Below are 26,011 nucleotides of genomic sequence, written 5' to 3'. Positions count from 1 at the left end.
TGTTACTTTTTCCTCCCCTAGTGGCACAAACGACTCGTTCAATGATCCGTTCTAAAGGATTCGTTCTAAACAACTCCTTTCAGAGAGCATACTCTGCTCTGATCGGTCAGACGTCCCAGTCTGTCGTGATTGGTTTACCGATGAAAACCAGAGGCGGGACTTTTTGTTACAAACCTACGTAGATTAGTACAGGACGTGAGTCTGGAATCACAAACGACTCGTTTCAGCTGAATCGATTCCTTCTTTTGGGAGTCGATACGGTTTGTCGTGCGCTTTGGTTTTTGAAGCTTTGCAGACTTTTTACATTCACAAACAGCTACGTATATAACACACTACAATGAAAGGTAATACTTGATAAACCATAATAGGTGCACTTTAATATAATTATTTGGGAAAATCAGACATGAAAGATAAATAAAACAACATCCGTGTCACGTTAATCCAAAAACACCTCAAAGTGTCATAATTGCAACTAACATGCTCCCAAACCACGCCAAAAAACCCCACACAACCCTGGGCGAGAGCTCCATGAGGTGCTTAAAATGGCCGCCAATCACCTCCTTCTGCTTGCTACTCGAACCGTCGTGCCTTCTTTATCAAGAGAGACAAATGCTGCTCTCTCACCACGTCCCGAGCAATTATCTGCGTTCTCTCCGCTCCTCTTTGGCGAGAGTTAATTGTTTTCATTTGCGCAGGGATTTTCAGATTAGCAAACAAACAAACCCGAGCCGTCGATTATTAACAGAGATGCTAGAACTGAAACTCTACGTCCCACAGGAGTGCTGCTCAGTCGACGCGTTTATAGAAGATTCGAACGCCTGGGATTAGTAGCTCATAAAAATAGGAGGCGTAAACAAGCATCCGTTCAGGAATAATTCAGAAAAAACCCCGAATGAAGCTTGGTAGGAATGAAGGGAAAGTTATAAGAGGTTTGTTAGCGTTAGGTGATTTCACTAACTTCCTGTTAATGTGTTTGCTTTAATTAGAAAACGCTGGTTTGGGGAATGATGTACATTATGACTACTGGGCAATCCTAAAAGCGTTCCTTGTTTATTTATGGAATCATATGCTTTCTCTTCTCCAACCCTGCGGACTTAGATTCCGTATCTCAGATCTCTGTAGAAGAGCTTGTTGTTGTTGTTGTTTATTTTAACGAGTATGAGTAAATCAGATTCCCAAACACAGCAGATTAATGAATTGCAGCTCTTGGCAGTGCAGGATCATGGCCTTTCACTTTCTCAGTCAAACTCTAAAAGCAGAGTCGTGTTTAAGGGGAAACTTCGCCAGCCCGAGCCCACCCTCCTGCTTCTCGGCCCGTGAATTAACTTTACAAGAGTCTGTGTCAGGAAGCAGCTTTCCTGACGCTCGCCTCCATCCATCAATCCTGACTGGCCGTAGCTCAGAGAACGAGCGGCCGACCGAGCCAATTAGCTGCCAGGGTGAGCAGCGGGCACTAGTGCCAACCGGAGCGGCAGCCAGTTAGGGTCGGATTCAGTCTGAGCAGAACGCCGGCACCGCTCAATGGAGACGAGGAGGGAGAGAGACGTGACGGGAGAGGAAGAATATCGTGGGCACGACAGGATCTCTGTCTTTCACACAAATCGGCTACTGGGGAAAGAGCGCGGCCGTCACGTCCCCAAACCACACGTGACCATTATTAGAAAATAGATTAACAATTAGAATAATACTATAACAGATGGCTAACTCTCACTAGCTACAGTCAGCTCCAGAACTATTGGCACCCATGGAAAACATTCTGGTTAATTAGTCTTCTCTTGTGTTTTTCAGTAAATTTCCTTACATTAAAAGATTAGATTTTGTTAGAAATTGTCAGAGCCAGAAGAAGCTAACTCGTCAAACTACAAAAAAAATAAAAAAAATTTAAACGAGTAAAATGATGAGAGACTGACAGAGGACGCATTGAGAGCATCCTGAGCAGATGCATCACTGCCTGGTTCGGACGTCATACCGAATCGGATCGCAAGCCCCTGCAGCGGATAGTGAGGACAGATGAGCAGATCATCGAGGTCTCTCTTTCCTCCATCATAGACATTTACACCACACGCTGCATTCGCAAAGCCAACAGCATTGTGGATGACCCCACACACCCCTCACACACACACACACACACACACACTCTTCACCCTCCTGCTGTCTGGAAAAAGGTACCGAAGCGTTCGGGCCTCACAGCCAGACTCAGTAATAGCTTCTTCCCCCAAGCTATCAGACTCCTCAGTACTCAGAGACTGGACTGACACACACACACACACACACACACACACACACACACTGAACACCATCCCACTCCCATTGCAATTTTTCCACATTTCTGTACTGACTACCTGTATTTTTGCTGCTACTGTATTTATAAAAATATTATGATGTTTAAATTCTTGTCACTATTACACACTTTACCCGGCTGCTACTGTAATAACTGCTATGTCCACATGTATGGTATGAACTAATCTGCTGAATACTGTCATAGTATGTTATGTTTACATTCACAGCACTTTTTTTTATTATTATATCGTTCTCTTTGTGCACTAGTGGTCATATGGGATAGATCTAGAACTGTGTACTGGTCTACTCCGTCTCTAACTGTGCCTATTGTCCTGTTTCAGTAGGACTGTCCTGTGCTGTTCGCACACGTCTGCACGTGCACCTCATGTAGAATGTGAAGATCTTATTTAGTTCTGTCTCTCATGTGGTTAGTGTGTTGTTTTATGTAGTAACGTGGTCCTGGAGGAACGTTGTTTTGTTTCACCGTGTACTGTACCAGCTGTATATGCGTGAAATGACAATAAAACCACTCGACGCGACGAGATCAGAGAAGAACAGAAATCATGAGAAAACGAGAGAAGAGGAGAGGAGAGGAGAGAAGACGAGAGAAGAAGAGGAAAGGAGACAAGACGAGAGAAAAGGAGATTAGAGGAGACAAGACAGGAGAAGAGAAAAGGAGAGAAGACGAGAGAATAGGAGAGAAGAGAAGACGAGAGAATAGGAGAGAAGACGAGAGAATTTTTAGAGAAGAGAAGACGAGAGAATAGGAGACAAGACGAGAGAAAAGGAGATTAGAGGAGACAAGACAGGAGAAGAGAAAAGGAGAGAAAACGAGAGAATAGGAGAGAAGACGAGAGAATAGGAGAGAAGACGAGAGAATAGGAGAGAAGAGAAGACGAGAGAATAGGAGAGAAGACGAGAGAATAGGAGAGAAGACGAGAGAAGAGGAGAGAATAGAAGAGAATAGAGGAGAAGAGAAGAGAATAGAGGAGAAGAGAAAACGAGAGAATAGGAGAGAAGAGAATAGGAGAGAATAGAAGAGAAGAGAAGACGAGAGAACAGGAGAGAATAGGAGAGAAGAGAAAAGAGAAGAGAAGACGAGAGAATAGGAGAGAAGACGAGAGAAGGCGTGAGGAGAGAGACGAGAGAAGAGGGGAGAAGAGAAGAGAGAGAAGAAGAAAGGAGACGAGAGAAGAGGAGAGAAGGAGAGAAGAGGAGAGAATAGGAGAGAGAGAAGATGTGAGAAGAGAGTGAAGACGAGAGAAGAGAAGAAGAGAGAAGGCGAGAGGAGAGAAGAGAAGAGAGAGAAGACGAGAGAAGAGAATAAGAGAGAAGAGGAGAGAAGAGAAGAGAGAGAAGACGAGAGAAGAGAAGAGGAGAGGAGAGGAGAGAAGAGAAGAGGAGAGAAGAGGAGAGGAGAGGAGAGAAGAAGAGAGGAGAGGAGAGAAGAGAAGAGAGAGAAGACGAGAGAAGAGAATAAGAGAGAAGACGAGAGAAGAGAATAAGAGAGAAGAGGAGAGAAGAGAATAAGAGAGAAGAGGAGAGAAGAGAAGAGGAGAGGAGAGGAGAGGAGAGAAGAGGAGAGGAGAGGAGAGGAGAGGAGAGGAGAGAAGAAGAGAGGAGAGGAGAGGAGAGAAGAGGAGAGAAGGGGAGAGAAGAGAAGAAGAGAGGAGAGGAGAGGAGAGAAGAGGAGAGAAGGGGAGAGAAGAGAAGAAGAGAGGAGAGGAGAGGATAGGAGAGAGGAGAGGAGAGGAGAGAAGAGGAGAGGAGAGAAGAGAAGAAGAGAATAGAAGAGGAGAGACGAGAAGAAGAGAGAAGAGAAAATGAGAGAAGACGAGAGAAGAGAAGAAGAGAGAATAGAAGAGGAGAGAAGAGAAGAAGAGGAGAGAAGAAGAGAGGAGAGAAGAGAGAAGATGAGAGAAGAAGAGAAAAGACGAGAAGGGAAGAAGAGAGAAGACGAGAGAAGACAAAAAGACAAGATGAGAGAAGAGAATATGAGAGAAACGACGACACGTGAAGAGAAGACAAGAGAAGAGAATGTGACACGAGAGAAGAAGAGTGAAGAGAAGAGCAAAAAGAGAAGATAAAAGAAGAGTAGATAAGAAAATAAACAAAAGAAAAGAACACTGCTAGGCCACGCCCCCACAGCTTGTGAACGGTTTTGGGCTGTGATCCAAGCTGATGTCTTCACATCAAACCAAGAAGAAATAAAGTACCGTAATGGCTGTGGTGAAAGAGATACGAAAGAAAAGATACGAGGAGGATCACTGGGTCAATCAAAATTGGATAAGAGATGGAGGAGCTGGTACGAGGAGTGTCCACTAAAAAAAAATAAAATAAAAAATGTAAGCGAGTGAAGGAAGGAAATGAGAACTGAAACCTCCTCTGCGCAGTGATATAAGCAACCACATTATACCTGGAACAGTCACCAAACTTGGGGAGGGGGTGGATCTCCAGAAAAGGGGAAAAAAAACCCCAAGGACCTCTCTATGCTCTTAAAAAATCCATCTTTATCGCTGGCCAGAGGAACCTTCTTCTGTGTTTGAGTGACAGGCTAGAGAAGGTCAAAGCTGCCATGTTTACCAGCACACCTCCTTTGCCCTGTGGGTTTTTATTTGAAAGCCTGCTGTTTACTTATGACTAACGACATATTTACAGCCAACCTCGGAGTGAAGGAGGAAAGAAAAAAAAAAAAAAAATGGACTCCTTTCTACAAGAAGCACAGGTCCTCTTCAGAAGCAGGGAAAAGAAAATGGCGGTGTATTATCAGTCCGGAGCAGTCGTCTGTATCTAAAACCGACCAGCGTTTGCTGCGTACGCGGATTCGTACAGCGGACATTTGCCATGACTGGAACTTTCTGAGGAGGCGAGGAGGCGGAAAGGGAAAAGCCACGAGAGGTTGAGCTCTTGAAATATAGAAGCTTAGCTTGGAGTGTTGTCTCTGGGCCAACCGAGCGTCGAATAAAAACATCCGGAAGAGCTTACTGTGGGAGCAGAAAACTGGATTAGAGGGCAGGGGTCTACAATCACACACACATTATATATACACACACACTCCTCAAAATGTAAATATTAGAGCAGATTTGTAACCTTCAGCAAAGCAAGCAACAAGTCAGCCAAGCGTTCTGGTATCACGTGTCGATGTTGCGGTAGTTTTACGATTCCACTTATTTTGGGGGTTAACGTGCGCGTGATGTTAACACTTGGTCTCAGTACACGTGTAATACGTGGCTGAGAAAACCCGTTTGGAAAGCTGCCTTCCAGTCCAGAATGCTTGTTTATGTTTGGACTGGCCTCTTGTCAGTCATTTTATAGACACTCCGTAACCCCACCCCTATCTCACTCTCAAATCAGCAAGTACCCGGTGCAGCCAGGTGTCTCTCCTGCGAGGGGAAATAAATAAATAAATAAATAAATGAACAGTTTGTGCTTCGAAAAAATACTTCACCAGCAGCGCTTTTCCAAGACGGGGTAATTTATTATATGGTGATGGGGATGAATTCAAAGAAACTTTGATTATGTTGGTTACTGATCGGAAGGTCGGGGGTTCAAGCCCCAGCACTGCCAAGCTGCCACTGTTGGGCCCTTGAGCAAGGCCCTTAACCCTCTCTGCTCCAGGGGGCACTGTATCATAGCTGACCCTGCACTCTGACCCCAACTTCCTCACATGCTGGGGTATGCGAAGAAAACAATTTCACTGTGCATATGTATATGTGACCAATAAAGACTCGTTATCATAATTATCATTATCGTTAACCTTGCTAATGCTAACTCTACTTGGCATGCTAGCTCTACTTGAACAGGTTTTGGCGGTGGAGTTTTCTGTACATGGGTGGGACTCTGGGGCGGGCTCAAGGAGCAAAACGAAAAAGCCTTCAAATTTTGACGAATCTTGCCTCATACACCTTTAAAGTGTCATATACACTAAATGGCCAAAAGTATGTGGACACCTGACCATCACACCCATATGCGGCTCTTCTTCAAACTGTTGCAACAAAGTTGGAAGCACACAATTGTATAGAATCTTTGTATGCTGGAGCGTTATATACAATTTCCCTTCACTGGAACCAAAAGACCCAAACCTGTTCCAGCATGACGATGCACCTGTGCACAGACCGAGATCCATGAAGACATGGTGTGTTAAGGTTGGACTGGAAGAACTCGAGTGTCCTGCACAGAGCCCTGACCTCGACCCCAACATTTTTGGGATGAACTGGAACACCGACTGCACCCCAGGCCTCCTCACCCAACATCAAGGCCTGACATCACTCATGCTTTGATGGCTGAATGAACACAAATCCCCACAGCCCCACTCCAAAATCTAGTGGAAAGCCTCCCAAGAAAAGTGGATGTTATTATAACAGCAAAGGGAGCCCAACTCCCTAGGTTTTCTGGCGGGGTGTTGGCCACGTGAAGCTCAGTTTATGAGAAGTTGAATCTAAGGATCTTTTATCCAAGTGATCTAGAAAATTTTTGCACCATGAGAACAGTAGGGGGCCAAGCACCATCACCACTAGAGCCCAGTTTCTCTGTGTAACCTGTAGGACCTTCCATGAGGTACAGTAGTACCCAAACTATTTGAGATTGATTTCCAAAGCCAGAGAGAGAGAAGACAGAAAGGGTGTGGTGGTAAAAAAAAAAAAAAAAAAAAAGTTCTATTGTCTCAACAAATCACAATCCCCCGGCCATCAAGCAAGTCGCTCTCGACACTGGGGCAGGAGATTGATGACTTGCTGCTTGATTGAAACGTTTGCTCCAGGGAGTGCGCCGTGTCTGAATAAAATAATGTGCTTTATGATTGATTGGCGAGGCAATCTTTGCTGGAAGGCCTGAGTCAATGAAATTCAAAATGCTATCAGACTTGTCCAGAAATCTGCGCGCTTGACAACGGGTTTGTTGCAGGATAACTTTCAATTTGGATTTGCAAAGATGTTCACGTGTAATCTAATCACAGGTTGACGAGACAACGGCTGAAGAAAGACCCTTGATTGGAGATCAAGCTCGAAGACTGAAGAAACGAAATACCTCATTAGAAGCATTCATGCGAAATATCGCACTCGGGCCACTTACACAAAAAGGTGGAGACGGGAAAGGAAAATAAAAGTCTCAGATAGATCACTAAGATGGCGCTAATATTCGAAATGAAAGCTAACAAGCACCAGTAGCAGAGGTTATTGTGATTTAGGAAGAATTGGCCAGCTAATATTTGCAGGAAAGTTCACTGAAATGAAAACGTGGCGAAATGAAAAAGACTCGCAAACTTAACGTCGTTGTTGATGGTCAGAAACGTTAATGTGTGTATAAGAACCATAGAACAGCTTTCTAACACATTCCCAAAACCATTTGCTTTGGGTTAACTTTATCACAAACCTTTTCATTCATTAAAAAGCGGCATTTAAGTTAAATACACAATTATACATGATTTACTCCAGGCATAATTGGAACAGTATTCGATTATTCAGAAGCTGACACCACCGTGACGTTTCACATCCTCGCGATGCGTCGAGTTAGTTACGGCAAACTTAACCATTCTCACGCTGCGCAGTTAATCAGCTGCATTCAGACGACGTGAAACAATATCACTTCCAATATCGCCGCCATTTTCCAATAGAGAGCGAGAGCGAGTTGGATTTTACGCCCTGCAGCTGTAATTAAACTTCAATCAAACTCGATCGTCATCCCGTTTGTTGCTTATCTTTTGAAGCTCAACCACTGAGAAAGACGTCCTCCGTATGACATGGGGCAAGAAGCATCTTAGTACAAGCATGGAGGAAAAATTCTCTTCGCTCCTCTGTTTAAACACGTCACACATTTACCATGACACTGGGCTGAAATACGATTGTTAGAAGTAAGGCGAATACGCCACGATACATCGTGTGTCATGTGACTTTTCGGTCTTAAATTGAGGCGTTCTTAGCAAAGTGCACCTGGGAAGATAAAATGCTGAATAGGATGAATAGCTAAGCTACATCGAGCGTGTCAGCGCTATTAAGCATTAATAATAATAATAATAATAATAACAATAACAACAACTCGAGATCATCAAAATCCACACTAGCTTTGATTAAACTTGCTTACGTAAAAGCTTCCAGGTGACTCTACGTGACGATGGTACACCGTCACGCTAATGAACACACGACAGGAAATGACATCACCGTGTTTCAGACCGCTGACTGACGATGGCGATGGAAGCAAAGCAGACTGCAAAAATATCCAGACGAGGAACTACAGCATCTTCTTACAATACACGTCACCTGATAAAACATCCATCCATCCATCTTCTATACCGCTTATCCTTTTCAGCGTCACGGGGAAACCTGGAGCCTATCCCAGGGAGCATCGGGCACAATTCGGGGTACACCCTGGACAGGGTGCCGATAAAACATCTTAAACATAAAACTCAGCAACGAGGAGAACGAATCACTAGCACGCTAGGATTGAGAAAAATGTCTACAGAGAACACTAGGTGGGTGAAAGGCACGTCCAAGGCGTCTAATGTAGCTAGAGTTAACTATATTCTGTGACATACTTGAGAGATTAATACCAAGTATATTACACATTGTGCTATCAGTATCAACAAGATACTCTGGAAAATCAGCTATTGATAAACATCCATTCGTCCCAACTACTTCCAGTTAAATAAATCAATAGTATATTTTAATGGTAACTGGAGAGATCATTAACTAAACCACCAACAAATTAAGCATTACACAAACACACACGATCACCTCAACGACGTATTTTATACCGCACACAATGGTTTTAAGAGAGAGGACCGCAACTGTGCTATAAACAGCAGAGCTATAAGCCTGGAATCCTGACAGAAGAACGTGTCTTGGGAGAGGGAGGAGAACCCGTGAATATCCGAACTGAAGAGCAGCAACTGACTTGTGTCATCCTGAGCGCAGCAGATCTGGTCCAGGTAATTGGCGTGGCTAATTTTGGCACATTGCAGCAATTCTGTGCGAATGCAGCGGAGCGGTCACGAGCACAGATTCTATTGTAGGTGACACGGAGAGACGACAGGCCAAAGCTGGACCAGAATCCTGATGAGGGGGAAGATCGATATCTCCTGGGATGTGAAGGTGGAAAAAAAATAATAATAAACTCTCTCTCTCTCTCTCTCTCTCACACTGATATACACAGAGGCGTCAAAATATCATTTATCTTTTCGGCTCTGGCGTTTAAAAAGAAACTATTTTGAACGTGACAATACATCAAAAAGCATCGGATCAATTATAGCACGAACGTCAGATTCGCCACCTTCAATCAAGCCAACTCAAAGAGAAGAGTATTATACTATAGAGACGTGTGGAAAAAATAAGTACACCCCATGGAAATTGTTGGCTTTTTTGACATATTTGGAGAAGCAAACCTTTGATCATCTTTGATCAAAAGTTGATCTACTCGAACAAAATCACAAGGAAAATGAGCTTTTTCAATCATTTATTCAACAGGAATATGAATAGATGTGATATTCGTCTGAGGAAAAAGTAAGTACACCCTCAAGTACGCCCTAGAAGCTAGTATTGCCCCCTTTAGCAGAAATAACTTCCTGTAGGCGTTTTGCATAACTGTCCACCAGTCTCTGACATCGGCTTGCTGGAATTTTTTGACCACTCTACCAAGCAATATTCTTTCAGCCGCAAGATGTTTGATGGTTTTCTTGCATGTTCTGCCCGTTTCAAATCCCCTCCAGAACATTTCAATGGGATTCAAATCCGGGCTTTGACGAGGCTATTACATAACCCTCCATTTCTTCTTTCTGAGCCATTCTTTGGTGGATTTGCAAGTGTGCTGAGGATCATTGTCCTGTTTTTGGTTCAACTTCAACTTTCGGACAGATGGCCTCACATTATCTTCAAGCACTCTTTGATATGATGCAGAATTCATAGTTGAATCAATGAATGCAAGCTGTCCAGTCCCTGAGGCAGTGAAGCAACCCCAAACCATAACATTTCCACCACCGTGCTTCACAGTTGGTATGAGGTGCTTCTCCTGAAAAGCTGTCTTTGGTCTGTGCCAAACATGTCTGCCGTTACTGTGACCAAACAACTTTCTCTTTATCTATATGCTCATTGCCAAACTGTAGTCTTGCAAAAGCTTTTTCCTGTCATCTCCCAAGTTGTGCGATCTCTTTCTGACTATAGAAGCATGCACCGTGACACCAACAGTTGCAGGACTTACTAGCAGATCCTGTGATGAAGTTTTGGGGTTCTTGGAAACGTCTTTTTGCATCAGACGGTCTGATCTTGGGCTGAATTTGCTGGGACGGCCAGTCCTGGGTAAATTGGCAGTCGTTTGAAATCTGCACGATTTGTAGATGATTTTGGAGATGGAGATCTTTTTAAATCCCTTTCCAGACTCATAGGTATCCACAACCTTTTTTTCTGAAGGCCTTATAGAACTCTTTAGATCTTGGCATGATGACACCACAGACCCCAATAACAAAGGGAACACCAGACACTAGATATGAGAGGGGTATAAATAAGACCGCTTCCACCTGCACTCCCTAAGCAGGTTCTAATCACTGGCATCCAATCTCGAACACCTGATTCTTATTTTATAGATTTGAAGGTGTGAAAATGTAGGGGTACTTGTACTTTTCATGCGACTGATCTGTTCTACGGTTACTTTAAATTATCAAACGACACATAACATTGACATTTTGTACTAAATTTCACAGACTGTATCATCTTTATTAGTAGGCACGGTTTCAAAGAGGATCAAATGTTTGCTTATCCAAAGATGAAATAAAAAACCCACAATTTTCATAGGGTGCACTTGTTTTTTTTGCACATGACCGTACATGAAGGGATATTTCTAGTTCAACAATTTGAATGAGGCTAAACGTTTCAACAGCAAAGTGACTATTTTAAAAATTATGAGTGCAAAAGTTCACTCCAGCAACAAGGAACGCTATAGTTTAGTACTGTTTTGTGTGTGTGTGTGTGTCCACTGTGTAATCCCCCTCTTAATATGTTAAACAGTTTGTTTATCTCTGGGTTAAACTCTCAAGCCGAAATACAACCACTGACCCAAGTAGCTCATGGCTCAAGACGGAGGAAGAGTCCGACCTGATTGGACGAAATCATCTCTGAAAGGTCCATGTACTCGTGGCGTGCTGAGTACAGCAGAACTGCACATTACCTCCGGCAAGAACTTTCAAGCACTTATTGATGTTTTAGAGGCGATTTAAGCTCATTTCAATTTCCAATTACAAGCGTGCTACAGCCCACATCATTCTGCGATATAAGGCTAAGGGGATCGATCGGCATCATATACCGCGCTCCTGTACGATGCTTTTCCGTTCATTAAAAACCAACCAAACATGTCGGTGCATAAATCTACCCCCCACCACCCCCCCTTCTTCTTTCAATGAGGATATACGAATGCTCTAGGTTTTATACATGGCCTTGAAAACATGAGCCATGCACTTAATCAGCATCATAAACACACATGGAGCAGCAGTAATGAAAACACTGTCCTGTCCTGGAGATGCATTTGCAGGGAAGCGTTCAGGTAAGGGCGAAGGACGGTAACGGTAGCGTCGTGGTTAGCGTGCTTGCGATCACACCTTCAGGGTTGGGGGTTCGAATCCCACCTCCACCCTGAGCGTGTATGTTCTCCTTGTGCTTCAGGGGTTTCCTGCCAAGTTAGGCGTTAGTTAAGCATTGACGGAAGATAGGACGGATTCGGCGGTCCGGATTGAGGTTGGAAGTTCATTCCGCCACTGACGGACAGTCAGTTTGACGGTTCTGGGACGGGACCTCATGCTTTTCTGAGTAGGCACTCAGTACAGACGTTTCAGCTATTAGCAGCGCTGTTCTGTCCTCACGTTTCACAGAACCGTCTGGCGAGCGCGTCTTGAAATGTTTAAAACCAGAAGACGACTGTTACTTCGAGCAGGAGAGTTACTGTACATGACGTCGGTTGGATTCAGACTGAATCGAACCTACACACCAAATTAAAACCATCTTATTACCCGTCTGCGAGCGAACTACTGATTTAGAAACTATCGGTGCTATCGATATTAAAAAGTACCAGCGTTGTCGAGCGTCGGTTTGAGACACGCCCCAAACATTCACCACTTATGAGCATGGAATTATCTGCAGCAGTGGCCTGTTTCCTGAGTGTTACTGACTTCTCATTCTCATAATAACTGTATTGTATTGGGCTTAGCAACATGACTGACACGTGTATGGAGGAAATGAAACTGAAACGCAAGGTCTTATAGAAAAAAAAAAAAAAAAGCACATGCCCTCCTGTACTTAACGGACTTCGGGCCGCCCGAACATCGTTAAACCGTACAACACTCGCACTCAGTGACTAAATCAACACTTTCATAGGCATGAAAACACTTAATATTAGGAATTAAGAGTGATCAAAACACGACACGGTGACGTCTAAAGCAGCCAAACAAGCTGTAAACCCTCATATCTGCACATGGTACCAACGCTGAATAGATGCTTTTGTGAAGGAGTGTGAGATTCATTAATTCACAAACCTGTTTGTCTGGAAACACACACACACACACACACACACACACACACACACACACACTCCTGCAGACAGGAATTATATCATCACACTGTCTTAATCCAAACGATTCAATTTGATATTACGGAGCTGGAACATGTGAAATGAGCGATATAATCAATACGGCAGCTTTGTAAACAGCTCACACACTCCGGGGCACGCGGTGTTCAAAATAATCGGCCTGTCACGACCGATACAGGAAGCGCTCGTCTCAGGAACGTGTTTACCAAGCGCGATACACGGCGAATAAAAAGATACCAACGCGCCTCTGTGTGCGTTTTTAGATTAATACAGATGTTTATTGATTATATTTAAGCGTCGTCAGCCTCGGTCTTCTATAAGAAAAAGAAAGAAAAACACACACACACACACACACACACAAAGAAAAGCTGTAGTATATATATTTTTTTGCACGTGTTTGTTTGAGAGGTGTAGGAAGGAATCTCTCCGGAGACAGGAACACGTGCAGGTACGTTAGAGTCGTACGTAAACGCTTTCGAGTGCAGTTTACGAGCAGATCTATTTCCACTTGGCCATGGAAATCTCATAAAAAGGTCATTAGGGGAGAACACTAATCTTGTAAGTAATCAGAGAACGGTAAACACGGTTATTTAATTAATCTTGACATTAAAAGACATTTTACTTCAAATCAGTATTGATAGATACATGTTAAACTAGGGTCGTTACGCGGTCACGGTGTCAAACAGGACGGTTAGCTCACTGTAGACGTTTTCAAACATAGTGATTAATATGAATTTCCGCGTCGTTCGGTGGATCGCTCTTCCTCGCAGCCACTCTCTCTTTCACCTTACAACAACACCACGATAAATCCTGACAGTTTCGCAGATTTTACAGCTTTCATTCACAAAAATATCTCTCTTTGTGAAGCCCTCGACATGCCAGTCATTTTCAAACACGCTGTGCAAAGAGACGTGTCCCGGGGTTTTAGTTACGATATGGGGTTCCTAGCACAAGTAACCGTAAGAGCTGACGTCATGTTACCTTCTAATGAAGAAGCTCGCAAACCCTACAACAAGACTAAAAATAAAGGCCAAATATTATAAACACGCTCCAGTCTCTGTAGACGCACACTCATCCTGGTCAAAACAGTCCTAATCACCGCACATTACTTAACAAGCTGAGTCTACAGGGTGTCCCCAGAAGTCTCCATACATAGGGGGAAATTAAGACTTTTTAGCAAAATGTCTTACAAAAATTTTCATATTTAGTTTATATGTTATATTTTACATTGATGGCATTTTTGGCAAACGCCCTTATCTAGAGCGACTTACGTTTATCTCATTCATACATCTGAGCAATTGAGGATTAAGGGCCTTGCTCAAGGGCCCAACAATGGTAGCTTGGCAGTGCTGGGGTTTGAACTCATGACCTTCTGAGCAGTAGATCAACGCCTTAACCACTGAGCCACCACTGCATGGTTTCAGATATCCGTTAAAAACACCTTTGCTAAAAGAAGAACGTATAGAAATCATTCTCGCGGCTGGATCGGGAAGCTGCCGCAAGGGTGCGGAGGACTTTAACACGTAACACGGCGAGCACGTCGCACACGACAATGTCGCCAAACGTCTTAAACTCAAAAAGTATAAAAGTGTCGGGAAGAAGTGGACGTCCACGAACATCCACTGATGAAGGCACAATGGATGGATGGATTTGTGTGGACTAGAGTGCTGCACAAAAGCACAAAGTGAGTAAAAAACAGATGAGGCTATTGAAACAGGTAAAATAAGAAAACGTACAATCACTAAAGGGTGCCTATGCACCTTCAGTGCTTGGCCCCCTAAATAAATAAAAACAAACTTAAGTAAATTTTACCATGACAAAGTAAATATCTCTGGATCCATTCGGGATCTATTTCCTCTAGCGGTGCAAAAATATGAACTGTTTACAGAACTGCTGTATAGGTATTGGCACGACTGTGATTAGCTACAGCGGTCAGCTCAAACCTACACTGAATCACCGCCACGCCTATATTCAGCATGATCCAAGCGCGCTCTTGTTCATGCGATATTGCTTAAATATACACAGGACTTCCTGTATTAACACAATTTCTAAGACGAATTCAGGGCCTGACACACACGGTATCAGTCACACACAAGCAATCAGACCTCGCAGTCGGCCAACGAGACCCTGACATTTCACCCCGTACCCGTCATGACCCGCCCATTACGGCCGCTCTCCTACTCGCCCGAGGCTACACGGGCGTGATGGAGCACTGAGCCACAATGTGTAATTACACTCCATCTTATTCACTGCGCTCCATAATTAGCCATATCCACTTGCAGAGGTGTGCTGAAGGTTAAGTTCTTTAGCTTTATGAGACAGCTTAAATGTAAAATTGGGTTAGAAATGGATTGATATTACAAATAAATGTTTTATGGCGGAATTGGAATAATAAAAATTTCAGTAAGGCAGAAACGATACCGTAAGCCGAGGCATTAAAGCTGGACTGTGATTTAAAAGCTGTACTAATTCACTTATTATACAACGCTGTTATCACTCCAAAAACCAACCTGCCTTGAAACTACTCCAAAGAACTTTACTTTTTTTTTAAATGTATGGAAAGATGAGGATGTTTATTACATTATTTATTAAGTAATTTTACAGTGCCCTCCATTAATATTGGCACCCTGGGTCAATATGAGCAAAGGCGGCTGTGAATTCGTCTTTGTTGTTTAAACTTTATCAAAAAAAAAAAAGTCACAAACATGTACTCCGCTCTCGTGGAGATCGAAACAATTGCACTTTACTTCTATTGATTTTTCTTTCTTCTGTGCTTTTCTCTTATTCACTCGACGCAGTAGTGTATATCCTGTTCATTTTATTGCTGTTTGCACTGTTTTACTGCACTTTAATTCCACTCAAGTCTGCCGTTTATATGCAGTGTTTACACCCCACTGCACTCCTACATCACACTCTTACACTGTACATGTACATAGTGCTTCAGTTAGCTGGTAAATGCCGCTTTTTGACCGTTAAACATTCAAAATGTCTGATAAAAAGAAAAACTGTCAGACACAACGTCCGGTAAAAATAGTAACACGAAGCAGACATTAGGTTTGCAACTGCACAGCTAAATAAGATCTCTGTCGGGGCAAATATGTGTTTTTTGACGTTTCTCTCCATTTTTACACACACATCTCTGTGCTGGTCGGCGCTCGCTCGCTCGCTCGTTACGGGAGTTGTTCAGTGGTTCTGTACAACTGTGCCGTTTTATAATGTTAATACATCACCAGCCGACTGGTTAACCGCTAGTAAACTCTCTCGCTATCGTCAAGTTCAGTCAGTCCCTCCAGGATTTCACGAATGCAGAAATTAAGGCATTTTTCCAAAGAGAAAAAAAAAGAAAAATGCAGCAAAATCAAGCATTTTTGGCTGCAACAATCACAAAAACGCCACGAAATCCTCTACACACAGTCTCAGTTTGCAGAGTCATAATCTCAGACCCAAACCTGTCAAAATATACTTCCAAAATCAAAACTGCGTTATCTAACTCAGGGGTTAGATAACGCAAAGCCGAGCTCCCAAAGCCGAGCTCATCAGCATCCACTCGCAAGCTCCGTTTTGAAATCGTGACGAATGTGAAAGTGTCGTGTCGACAAATTTCAACCTCAAGCGCAAATATAGATCAGAATCAGAAAAGGAAAAAAAAAAAAAAAAAACAGGACCAATTCTGGCGTCGTTTGTGGGCGGAGCTTATAATCGCAGGTTTGCTTTCACCGACACTCAAGCGGTTTCAGGGAGCATTGCATGTCATCGTGCAGCACAGTAGTGAGCCATTTATAAAGCTCCAGTCCTGTGAAAGTCTGCTTTTACAGATCGTTAAGGCATGCTGTGTCGTCCACTGACCGTAATACCCCTTTCCCCACGATCAGGAAACCTGAAACAGGAAGTAACCAGACAAGATGAACCGATCTCACTGCTTGGCGTGCTGCTCTGAGGACGGATAGCTTCACCACAGTTCGCTTATAAAAGGAGCCCCGAGACCACCGTTACCAAAAAGATGACTCCCAGGCTCGAGTTAAAACTTCACCAGGTCCGAAAAAACCCGACAAGTGTGAAAACAGCCTGATGAAGAGGTCAGTGTATTATTGGTGGATTAGTTACTCACTAAGAGCTTAGTTCGGAGTCGCTCCTCCTCGGCGGTGACCCTGTCCAGAGCGGCCGCTCTCTCCGAGGCCAGGATTCTGCTCACCTCTTCCTGTACGTGGGCCTGAGAGTCTGCGTAGGCCTGCGCCTTCACCCGGGCACGCTCCTTCTCCAACCTACACACACACAAACACAGCAAAAAAAAAAAGTTACAGAGCAAAGAAAGTCAGACATAATCAGTCCATTACCTCTCTAAGAATGCTACATTAGACCCAAGAAGAAATACCCAAGAGTTCTTCCACAGCAGTTTGGCAAATTAACCGTGAATGCACATTTTGACATTGTTTCCACTGCCAAGTCAGCTGTACTGTACCTAATGACCCGTACCTCGGGTTACTTTCTTGACAAAGTATCAGGAGAAATGTGGGAGGAGCCAGAAAGTCTGCAGACCACTGGCTGGTTAGAATGAAACCGTCATTATAACATCTCTGGCTAGAATGACTTCTCCACTGAACATTACAGCAGAGAGATTTTCAGCAGTGTAGCGACCGTCTGCTAACTTTTTATTTCTCTTTTCAAATGTCTTTTTGGGGGTTTTCTTTCCCCCCAATCATGCTATGGAATGTTTTAGATTTACCGTAATGATATTTGCTGTTTAGCTGCATTTTGCATTTCTTACTCGTGGTAAAATACCACATCTTTAAGTCTGACCAAATTCCAAAATGGCTTTGGCTCACTACACAGGATAGAACATAATGTCATACACAGCCAGAACATTACAACCACTGACAGGTGACGTGAAGAACATTGATTATCCCGTTACACCGGCGCCTGTCGAGGGGTGGGGTATATTTATTAGGCAGCAAGTGAACAGTCAGGTCTCGAAGTTGGCGTGTTGGAAGCAGGAAAAATGGGCAAGTGTAAGGATCTGAGAGACTTGGACAAGGGACAGATTGTGATGGGTCAGAGCAGCTCCAAAACTCCAGGGCTTGTGGGGTGTTCCCGACGTGCAGTGGTCAGTACCTACCAAAAGTGGTCCAAGGAGGACAACCGTTGGACCGGAGACAAGGTCAAGGGCGCACAAGGCTCACTGATGCCCTGACAACTACCAAACAGTACTCCACAGGAGCGTAGCGACTTTCGTTTCCTTTTCAAATGTGCTTTTTCGGCTGGCTGTCGGAGGAAACGTCAAAACCGTTTCATGCGATTTAAGCTTCGTGAGCTTCGTGTTTATTTATTTATTTTTAAACCACGGGAATGTTTATCTCGATATACCTTTACTTATTTGTGATAAGACATACAACAATGTCGAGTTCAAATGTCTTAAGCTCACCACACAGGGCACGGCAACAGTGTCGTAGACGCCGAAGAACGTCTATTGATATTCATCCGCGGTAAACAGCTGGTATTCTAACAAAAGCTGCACTCAAATGTCTCCGCATTTTAACCATGTTTAAAGTTTTGGCACCCTCGGCTATGTTTAGGTTCGGTCGTTGGCTGAAACAGGAAAAACTCCCTGAAGACGGCACGAGTAAGAAACCGGACTCGATGGGGAACCCGACCTTTTCTCAAGGTTAACGAACTATTACGTCGTAGGGTCGTGCAAGTTTATAAACAGTCATTTAATCCATTGTGTTGGATACTACTACCTGCTTCGATTACTCCGTTTACTAGGATACAGGAATAGTTTTCGATTTGTTTTGGTTTTTCCGTTTGTACTGTATTTCATTTTTAACTTCCGGCAGATCCGACAGCGAGAGGAAGTTAAAAAGTTTCAATAACAAGTTCGACTTTGTGTTTGTTTATTCACGTCTATAAAGCGGCAGTGTGCTAAACAGTCCTCCAAAAGCCCGCTGAACTCTTAGAAACATCTCCAAGTTCCGTCTGTTGCTAAGCAACGTCTCGCCACCATGCCGGCGGCATGATTTGCAGTGTAAACTCGGCAAGATGTAAACTATAATCTGCGGCACTCTGTTTTCAATCAAACAGCCACCAAAGACAAAAAAACAAAACAAAAAAAACAAAAACAACACCACAGCCGGAGCCGGAAGGGATGGACGGACAAACGAGCTAAAATATAATTATACCACCTATGTAAACACAAACAAGATGGAGGATCTACAGACACTAAGCCATTTATACACACACAAACTGGAAAACACACACACACACACACGGTGTAATAGATCAGTCTATACTTCAGTAAATAAATACAGAAAGGGCACGGTGTGATATTTTGGGTTGTTTGGAAAGGACACGTGCTGTGTGAAGAACGAGGGAGTAGAAAATGACTGTTGTGTGTGTGTGTGTGTGTGTGTGTGTGTGTGTGTGCGAGGGAGAATAATTGTTTACCGGCAAAAATAAATAAATAAATAAAAATTAGTACTGAGGCAAGAACAGAGAAACAAGGGTACGCTTCTTCGCACTTCACAATTTAAGGGTGGATTCTGCGTTAATTAAACTTCGCTTGAAGTCTGTTGTGACTTTAGGTGGAAAAAAAAAAATCGCTAGTCTATGACGAGTTGAACGAAAATAACCCAATAAATATAAACAAATATACAGAGATGACTATAAAACCTGGTATTCCTGAGCCGTGGCAATCCTGGAACAGTAATTAATAACAAGATCTGTCAGGTTCTACCAAGAGTTGTTTTTTTTTTTTTTTTTTGAGACACACGAGTCATACATCGTCACAGTCCTACATTACGACGACGTCCAGCTTCACATATTCGGTGGATGTTACCTAGTTAACCGAGAGAAAAATTTATAGACTTTCTTGTACACAAAGTACACAGTCTTATCCATTACGGGATAGTAAGCATACCTGACAATCTCTCCCTCTCTTTATCTCCCTCTCTGATTCTGTCGATCCACACATGATATTTATGGAGATGGCAGTGATCCTGACCCTTTCTGCTCTCCGGACCTGCCTGATCCATCCTGATGCCCTACCTCTGGATGGAGCTCTCATCAACTGGAGGCTACAGCCTGTAGAGTGCTGAGGATGGTACCGCTTGAAGTACCATGGAAATGGTTTTGTACCTCAGTTCCACATGGACGTTCTCGCTGTGGTTGCTGGGACTACGGGTGCTGCGATGGCCTTGGGACTGCAATTACCACATGCAGTTTTACACTCAGGTCTCCTTTAGTGAACAGTGGACTAGTTCAACAAACAGACTTCATATACAAACCATAATGAACTTTCTTTTACTCTCACACTATCCGTCGTTACCCAGATGAGGACGGGTTCCCTTCTGAGTCCGGTTCCTCTCAAGGTTTCTTCCTCATATCATCTTAGGGAGTTTTTCCCTCACCACCGGCTTGCTCGATAGGGATAAATTCACACACTTAAAATCTCTATCCTGTCTTTATATATTTCCGTAAAGCTGCTTTGAGACAATCTCCATTGTTAAACGCGCTACACAAACAAAAAATAGTCTCAAAACTGCACTGCACACTCAAAAGTGATCAACAGTGTCCTGACTACTGAAATACTGTTTTGTGCGAAAGTGTTTTGGGACGCATGTGTGTATTACTACGAGTATCATTCCACTTTACGTGTTTCATTCGGAATATTCGTCATTTTGAGATAAAAGTCTGAAGTTAAAGATAACAGGACGGTCTGACCAACTTACCACGCATGACGCAAAGTACATTCAAGTCCATCTGCTAAGCAGAGCAGATCTTTCACTTCTAACCGCGTTAGCATTTTCACTCAGAGGCCATTAAAAAAGCTGAACTCAGAAGGTCAAACCACAAAGAGAACTAATGGACTGAGGTTTGTGGAAAGGACAGCGAGGCAAATCTACACTAAAAGCTCTTTACGTCAGGAAGAACGCGGGGCTGAGAGCCAGGCTATGCCGCCACGGCGTTCTCCGGTCTTAACTGCGGAAAGCGAACAAGCCGGTCTGAATTATTCGACTAACCTAAAAACTTTTCAATATGTCGCCGCGTTATAGCCGTAAAGCTGTACTCAGCCATCAGAGCTAATGGAAGACTCCGCAACGGTCTAGCTAGCTGGCAGGAAGTCTAAAAGCTTGCTGTAGCATACGTAACGTAAGCGGATGTCTAAAGGTGTTAACGATAATGAAATAAATGAAGTCGAGAGAAGGAAGTATGATCGAGTGTTTTTGGTAGACGTTCCGCTCCGAGCTTCTCAGACAGACACCTTCTGTGATCGTAATGCCGGTAGGGTTTGATTAGGAACTGTGTGGCTCGTGAAGATGGTGTTCTCTGGAGAGAATGAAGAGTTAGAACAAAAATGAAAACTTTTACGCCTTTAGTGTCTCCCAGCAGGGATCTCTCATAGGATGGCTATCGGTGCTGACGGACCCCGAGCGTACAGAGACATGACCAGGTCGATCAAGTTTGGAAGGGAGTACCGGAGATCACCGGATCAGCCCTGTTTGAGAGTATACATAGCGAGTACACAGTTAGCTTGCTTTGATAATACGCCAACGAAGTTGGTACGAAGAAACCAAGAAACAAACCGCACAAAAAGTGACTTGCTAGCGTGAACGTTCGGAGCCACATAATCGAGGCTAACTCATCGACAATCGATGATTGGATGGAAAACTCCAGAGACGTCAAGTTTCCTTTACTATGTTGATTTTATATATAAACAAACAACTAATAAAAGAAAACAGAACCAAGTTTTACAGTTAATATGATGTGATGGTGTTCTTCAGGGACAGATAATACATCAATATATCAGTTTAATACATCAGGTTTTAACTAAAAAAAAACTGAATAAAGAAATGATAATCGAAGCCTGAGTATGCGAGCACATTTTGCATTCCTCTTCACTCACTCACACACACACACACACACACACACACACCGCTCGCCTCTGTTTGCTCTCATTCCTTCATTAATGCGGCGTCCTGTTTCCCGTCAACTCCCTCCTGCAATACATCACAATACAAACCGCTCGCTACACGGATTCTGCCACACTCGCCTAACAGTTACCCACCAAACGCTTTTCTCAACAATGCATGTAATATTCATAGAGAAGAAGAATGTCTGAGAAAGCACATGTTGAATTTTGCATGAGCGTGGCGTGCCCTCCTTCCTGCGGCTGCTGAGGTTTCGGGCCTGCGCCGCTGTGAGGTTAGTGGCTCGGAACAAGATAAAAAAAGAAAGAAAGAACGAAAGAAAAGAAAAAAAAAACAAAGACAAGACAGATATTACAACCGCCAAATAAATCAATCAAAGTAATTTCTACGACGCCTCCGGCGTTTAAGCCATGTGGTATCAAAGAAATAAATAAATAAATAAAGGGGGTGGGGGGGGTGACAAAAACAAAATAAAAGGGGCATCGCATAGAGGAAGAGAAAGACATCGGACACAATGTGAGACGAATCGTGAAGAAATGAGTCAACGAAGCTGTTGGGAAGTCAGAGAGAGAGAGAGAGAGAGAGAGAGAGAGAGAGAGAGAGAGATGAACGTACAGAGGATTGACTGTACTGAAGGCCATTTCAATCTCACCACAATAACACACACTGATTAGGCACCAAACAAACAAAATAAGCCACAACAGACGCCAAATATGAAAAAATGTAGATACCTCATCCACACGCCACTCATCGTTCTTGTCTCTCGCCGGACTTTATTCTGGGGTTAAAGCAGGGTCACGACTGCTAGTGCGGCGAGTTCAGCAGCGTTTTAGTGCTGCAGCAACTAACTGACCAAATAAAACTCGGAATTTAATTATCGATTAGTCGTGTTATCGTGTCACGGAGCACGCCGTGGAGCACGACGCGAGTTTTTTACATGGAGACGTTTTTAATCGTTTGATGAAAATGTCGGCGTCACAAAGACTCGCCGAGAACAACGAGGGAACCTCGAAAGTAAAGGAACACTTCATATCATTACACTGCGGATCGTGACGTCACTCCTGGAATATTCCGATCTGCGATTATTCGTTTGTGGTCACGGATGTACTCGCGTCGAGTCATGCTTATTAACCGCTGTGTATCGAGTGCTCTTGGCTTATTTGATTTTCTAGCTGTATCACATTGATCCACCTTTCCTGCCCCATCAGAAAACATTACATCGTGCTACACTGGCCAAAAAGGGCAGTTCAAGCCCCAGTACCGCCTGTGTGGTGCCCTTGAGCAAGGCTCTTAACTCTATGCTCCAGGGGCGCTGTATCATATCTGACCCTGAACTCTGACCCCAACTTCCTAACAAGCTAGGATTTGCGAAAACTTTCCTCAACGGTTAAGTCTCTGGGTTACTGATCAGAAGGTCGGGGGTTCAAGCCCCAGCACTGCCAAGCTGCCACTGTTGGGCCCTTGATCAAGGCCCTGAACCCTCTCTGCACCAGGGGGCGCTGTATCATGGCTGGGATATGTGAAGAAATGAATTTCACTGTGCTGTAATATATATGTGACCAATAAAAGCTTCTTCTTCTTTTGTCCAGAAAAGGAACATGGTTTCAAACGAACGATTAGTCTACGAGACGAAGGTTTTCTCTTTTCGAATCAGACTCGTGTCATGCAGGGCTGGGCAGCGAGTAGCACTTCACTTGCATCAATTCACTTGTAAGAAGTTAAACTAATTTTCGACCCATTAGCGCTAATAAAAACTTTTTTTTTCTAACCATATACAGTATATACACAATACACACTGTATATTTAATATATATAATATATATTAAATATCATATACGCGTGTGTCATGTCACTAAGTCGCCTCAGCTCACATCAAAATCCGCCCCTAAAGGTCAGTAACACTGTACTGCAGTTAGTGTCCTGTTATCTAATTAAGCCTAGTGAAGAGTTCTGTAATAACGTTAGCTGATATAAAAATATTTAAAAGTATAATCCAACTCATTTAAAAAAAAAAAAAAAAAAAAAGGATGAAGAAATAAATCTAAAAAAGTTTAGTGCTGTCCATAAGAAATTTAGAAATCATGACTAAAAATCAACGAATGAATTAATTTTAAAAACCACCTTCTTCTTTTGTAGCCGATGGCAAATTCACAGTCAGAAGATATTCATGAACATAAGTTCACTATTAGTGCAGCTCACTAAGAATTGGAGGTTTCAGTTCCAGAACCTGAGCATAAAGCTTACTATGATCCATCTCAGCTCATCTCATTTCCTCCTGTGCTAATATTCCTCCAAAATATCACCATTCGATAGCGCTTTACTGCAACGGAGAGGGGGAGGAGAAGGAGGTCGTCTGCACGTTCGATGGTTTCAATTAAAAGATGCTCATGAAGCTTTTAGCAATAAAAATAAATAAACCACCGTGGACTGGGAACCAAGCTGAGATACTGCGCTGTACCAGTGAGAAAGAAAAGAAAAAGGAGAAGAGAAAAGAGAGAGAGAGAGAGAGAGAGAGAAAACTCTGCGTGAGAATTCAAGCCAATAATATCAAAAGAGTTTTGGGTGCTTTTGTTGCAAAAAAAAAAAAAAAAGAATAAATTTACTGTGAATTGCTTGTTTTTCATCATTCGTAATTTCATAGTCCATACTAAAAAACGAAATCTAAATAAAGAGAGATTATGAATTAAATTAGTCATTTTAGGTTTAAACAATAAAAGGAAAATTCTCAAATTGAATCTAGTGCACAAAAATCAGCCGAATCTCGAGAACCCACGGCGGCAATAACGCTGTGCTACTGGTGGCTCGAAATGAGAAACATTCCTCAATGAATTTCTTATTACATTTTAAAAGTGTAATCTAATCGCAGTTCAAATGATGGAGAAATTACACATCCTTGCGCAAACTGATTCAGAATGACAACGACGAGTTTCTATATTTGGGTTGGAATTTGAGCTGCAACAACTAATCGATAAAATGGATAATAATAATCGATGATGAAAATCGTTGTCGATGAATCTCATCATGGATTAGTTGGTCTGCGCACGGCACGGGGGAGATTTACTCATTGCGTTAGTTCTGTTCAGAAAACACGCTTCGGAGAGTAAATACTAAAAGCTGTGTCCCAAATGGAGTACTGTACACTTACACTATGCACTGCGTACTCTACCGTCTAGTGTGTGGATTTTACAACGGTAATATCATCTCAAACAGAACACTAGCGGGTTTTTTTACTAACCGGAAGTATAAGCCACGACGGTGCATGACGTCATACGCACGCTAGCATTAGCAAACACCCAGAGTCACCGATAATGACTTTCTTCAGTTTACTTTCTGTCAGCGTTACCTTTTATTCCCAGTCACCATCAGACGGAGGACCAGTCGTCACGTGACTGAGGAAGAACGTGTGTAACCTCCAACTCTAAGACAGGGCGCATTTTAAACACCGTGGAAATCAAACTGATGCACGAGGACAAACTTATGTTTATATCCAAGATGCTCCACTGTGTGTAAGGGGCGGGGAAACTGGTGCAGGCTGTTTAAAAGGTTTAGTTTAATTTAAGTTTCTTGGCATTATATGGTGTATTTGCGCACTTGCAGTGTAAATTCTGTCGTTTATTATAACGGAAGTGATGTGTTAGTAACGAGGCCGCGTTGCTGATCACGCGCGATGTAGACGCGGTGATACAGAGTGTAGCGCGAGTAAGAGCTGTGATGTCTTAATTAAGACACACTGATCAAAAATAAACACAAGTAAAATAATATTCCTAAAGACAGCGAGTAACAGAAACCACAAGGTGCCGTGAAAGAGTTTTTATTATTCATTTAGGACTGGAGTTTAATTGGGTGCTTTTATATATATATAAAATTTATTTTATAGTATTTATGCATTATTTTTTTATGGATGCACAAAAAGCACCCAATTAAACTCCAGTCCTACATTAATAATATATATATTCTGGGGTGTGTGTGTGTGTGTTGGGCTCTTTTCTGTTTTGTACAAACAGTTGTGTAAAGTTTTAATCTGAAGTTTATATTTGTAACACTCAGTTTGTGGGTTTTATTTTAAATAATAATTTTTAAAAAAATGGTACTGAAAGCTTGCCCCGCACAATCCGATTAATCGAAAAAATAATCAGAATTAAGTTGCAGCGTCTAGGCGACGTGGACTAGTCCAGGCTCTTGTTATCTCACAACTGGACTACTGCAACTCACTACTCTCAGGTCTCCCGGCCAGCTCCATCAAATCCCTT

At 42.9% G+C, this 26,011-nt stretch overlaps 1 protein-coding gene across 2 annotated transcripts in view; it reads right to left on the bottom strand.

Annotated features, from left to right (window-relative positions):
* The window catches only part of chchd3a (coiled-coil-helix-coiled-coil-helix domain containing 3a), an 89,703-nt gene that overhangs the window by 38,554 nt on the left and 25,138 nt on the right, over positions 1-26,011 (bottom strand). For both annotated transcript variants that reach the window (XM_053649803.1, XM_053649804.1), the window contains one exon: positions 16,949-17,102. In XM_053649803.1, coding sequence (XP_053505778.1) covers positions 16,949-17,102 — 154 coding nt within the window. The remainder of the gene's footprint in view (positions 1-16,948; positions 17,103-26,011) is intronic.

Source organism: Ictalurus furcatus, chromosome 19 (genome assembly GCF_023375685.1).
Source record: "Ictalurus furcatus strain D&B chromosome 19, Billie_1.0, whole genome shotgun sequence".
In the NCBI taxonomy this organism is placed as follows: domain Eukaryota; kingdom Metazoa; phylum Chordata; class Actinopteri; order Siluriformes; family Ictaluridae; genus Ictalurus; species Ictalurus furcatus.
The sequence above is the reverse complement of the archived record's forward strand: the minus strand, read 5'-3'. Positions and strand labels throughout refer to the sequence as shown.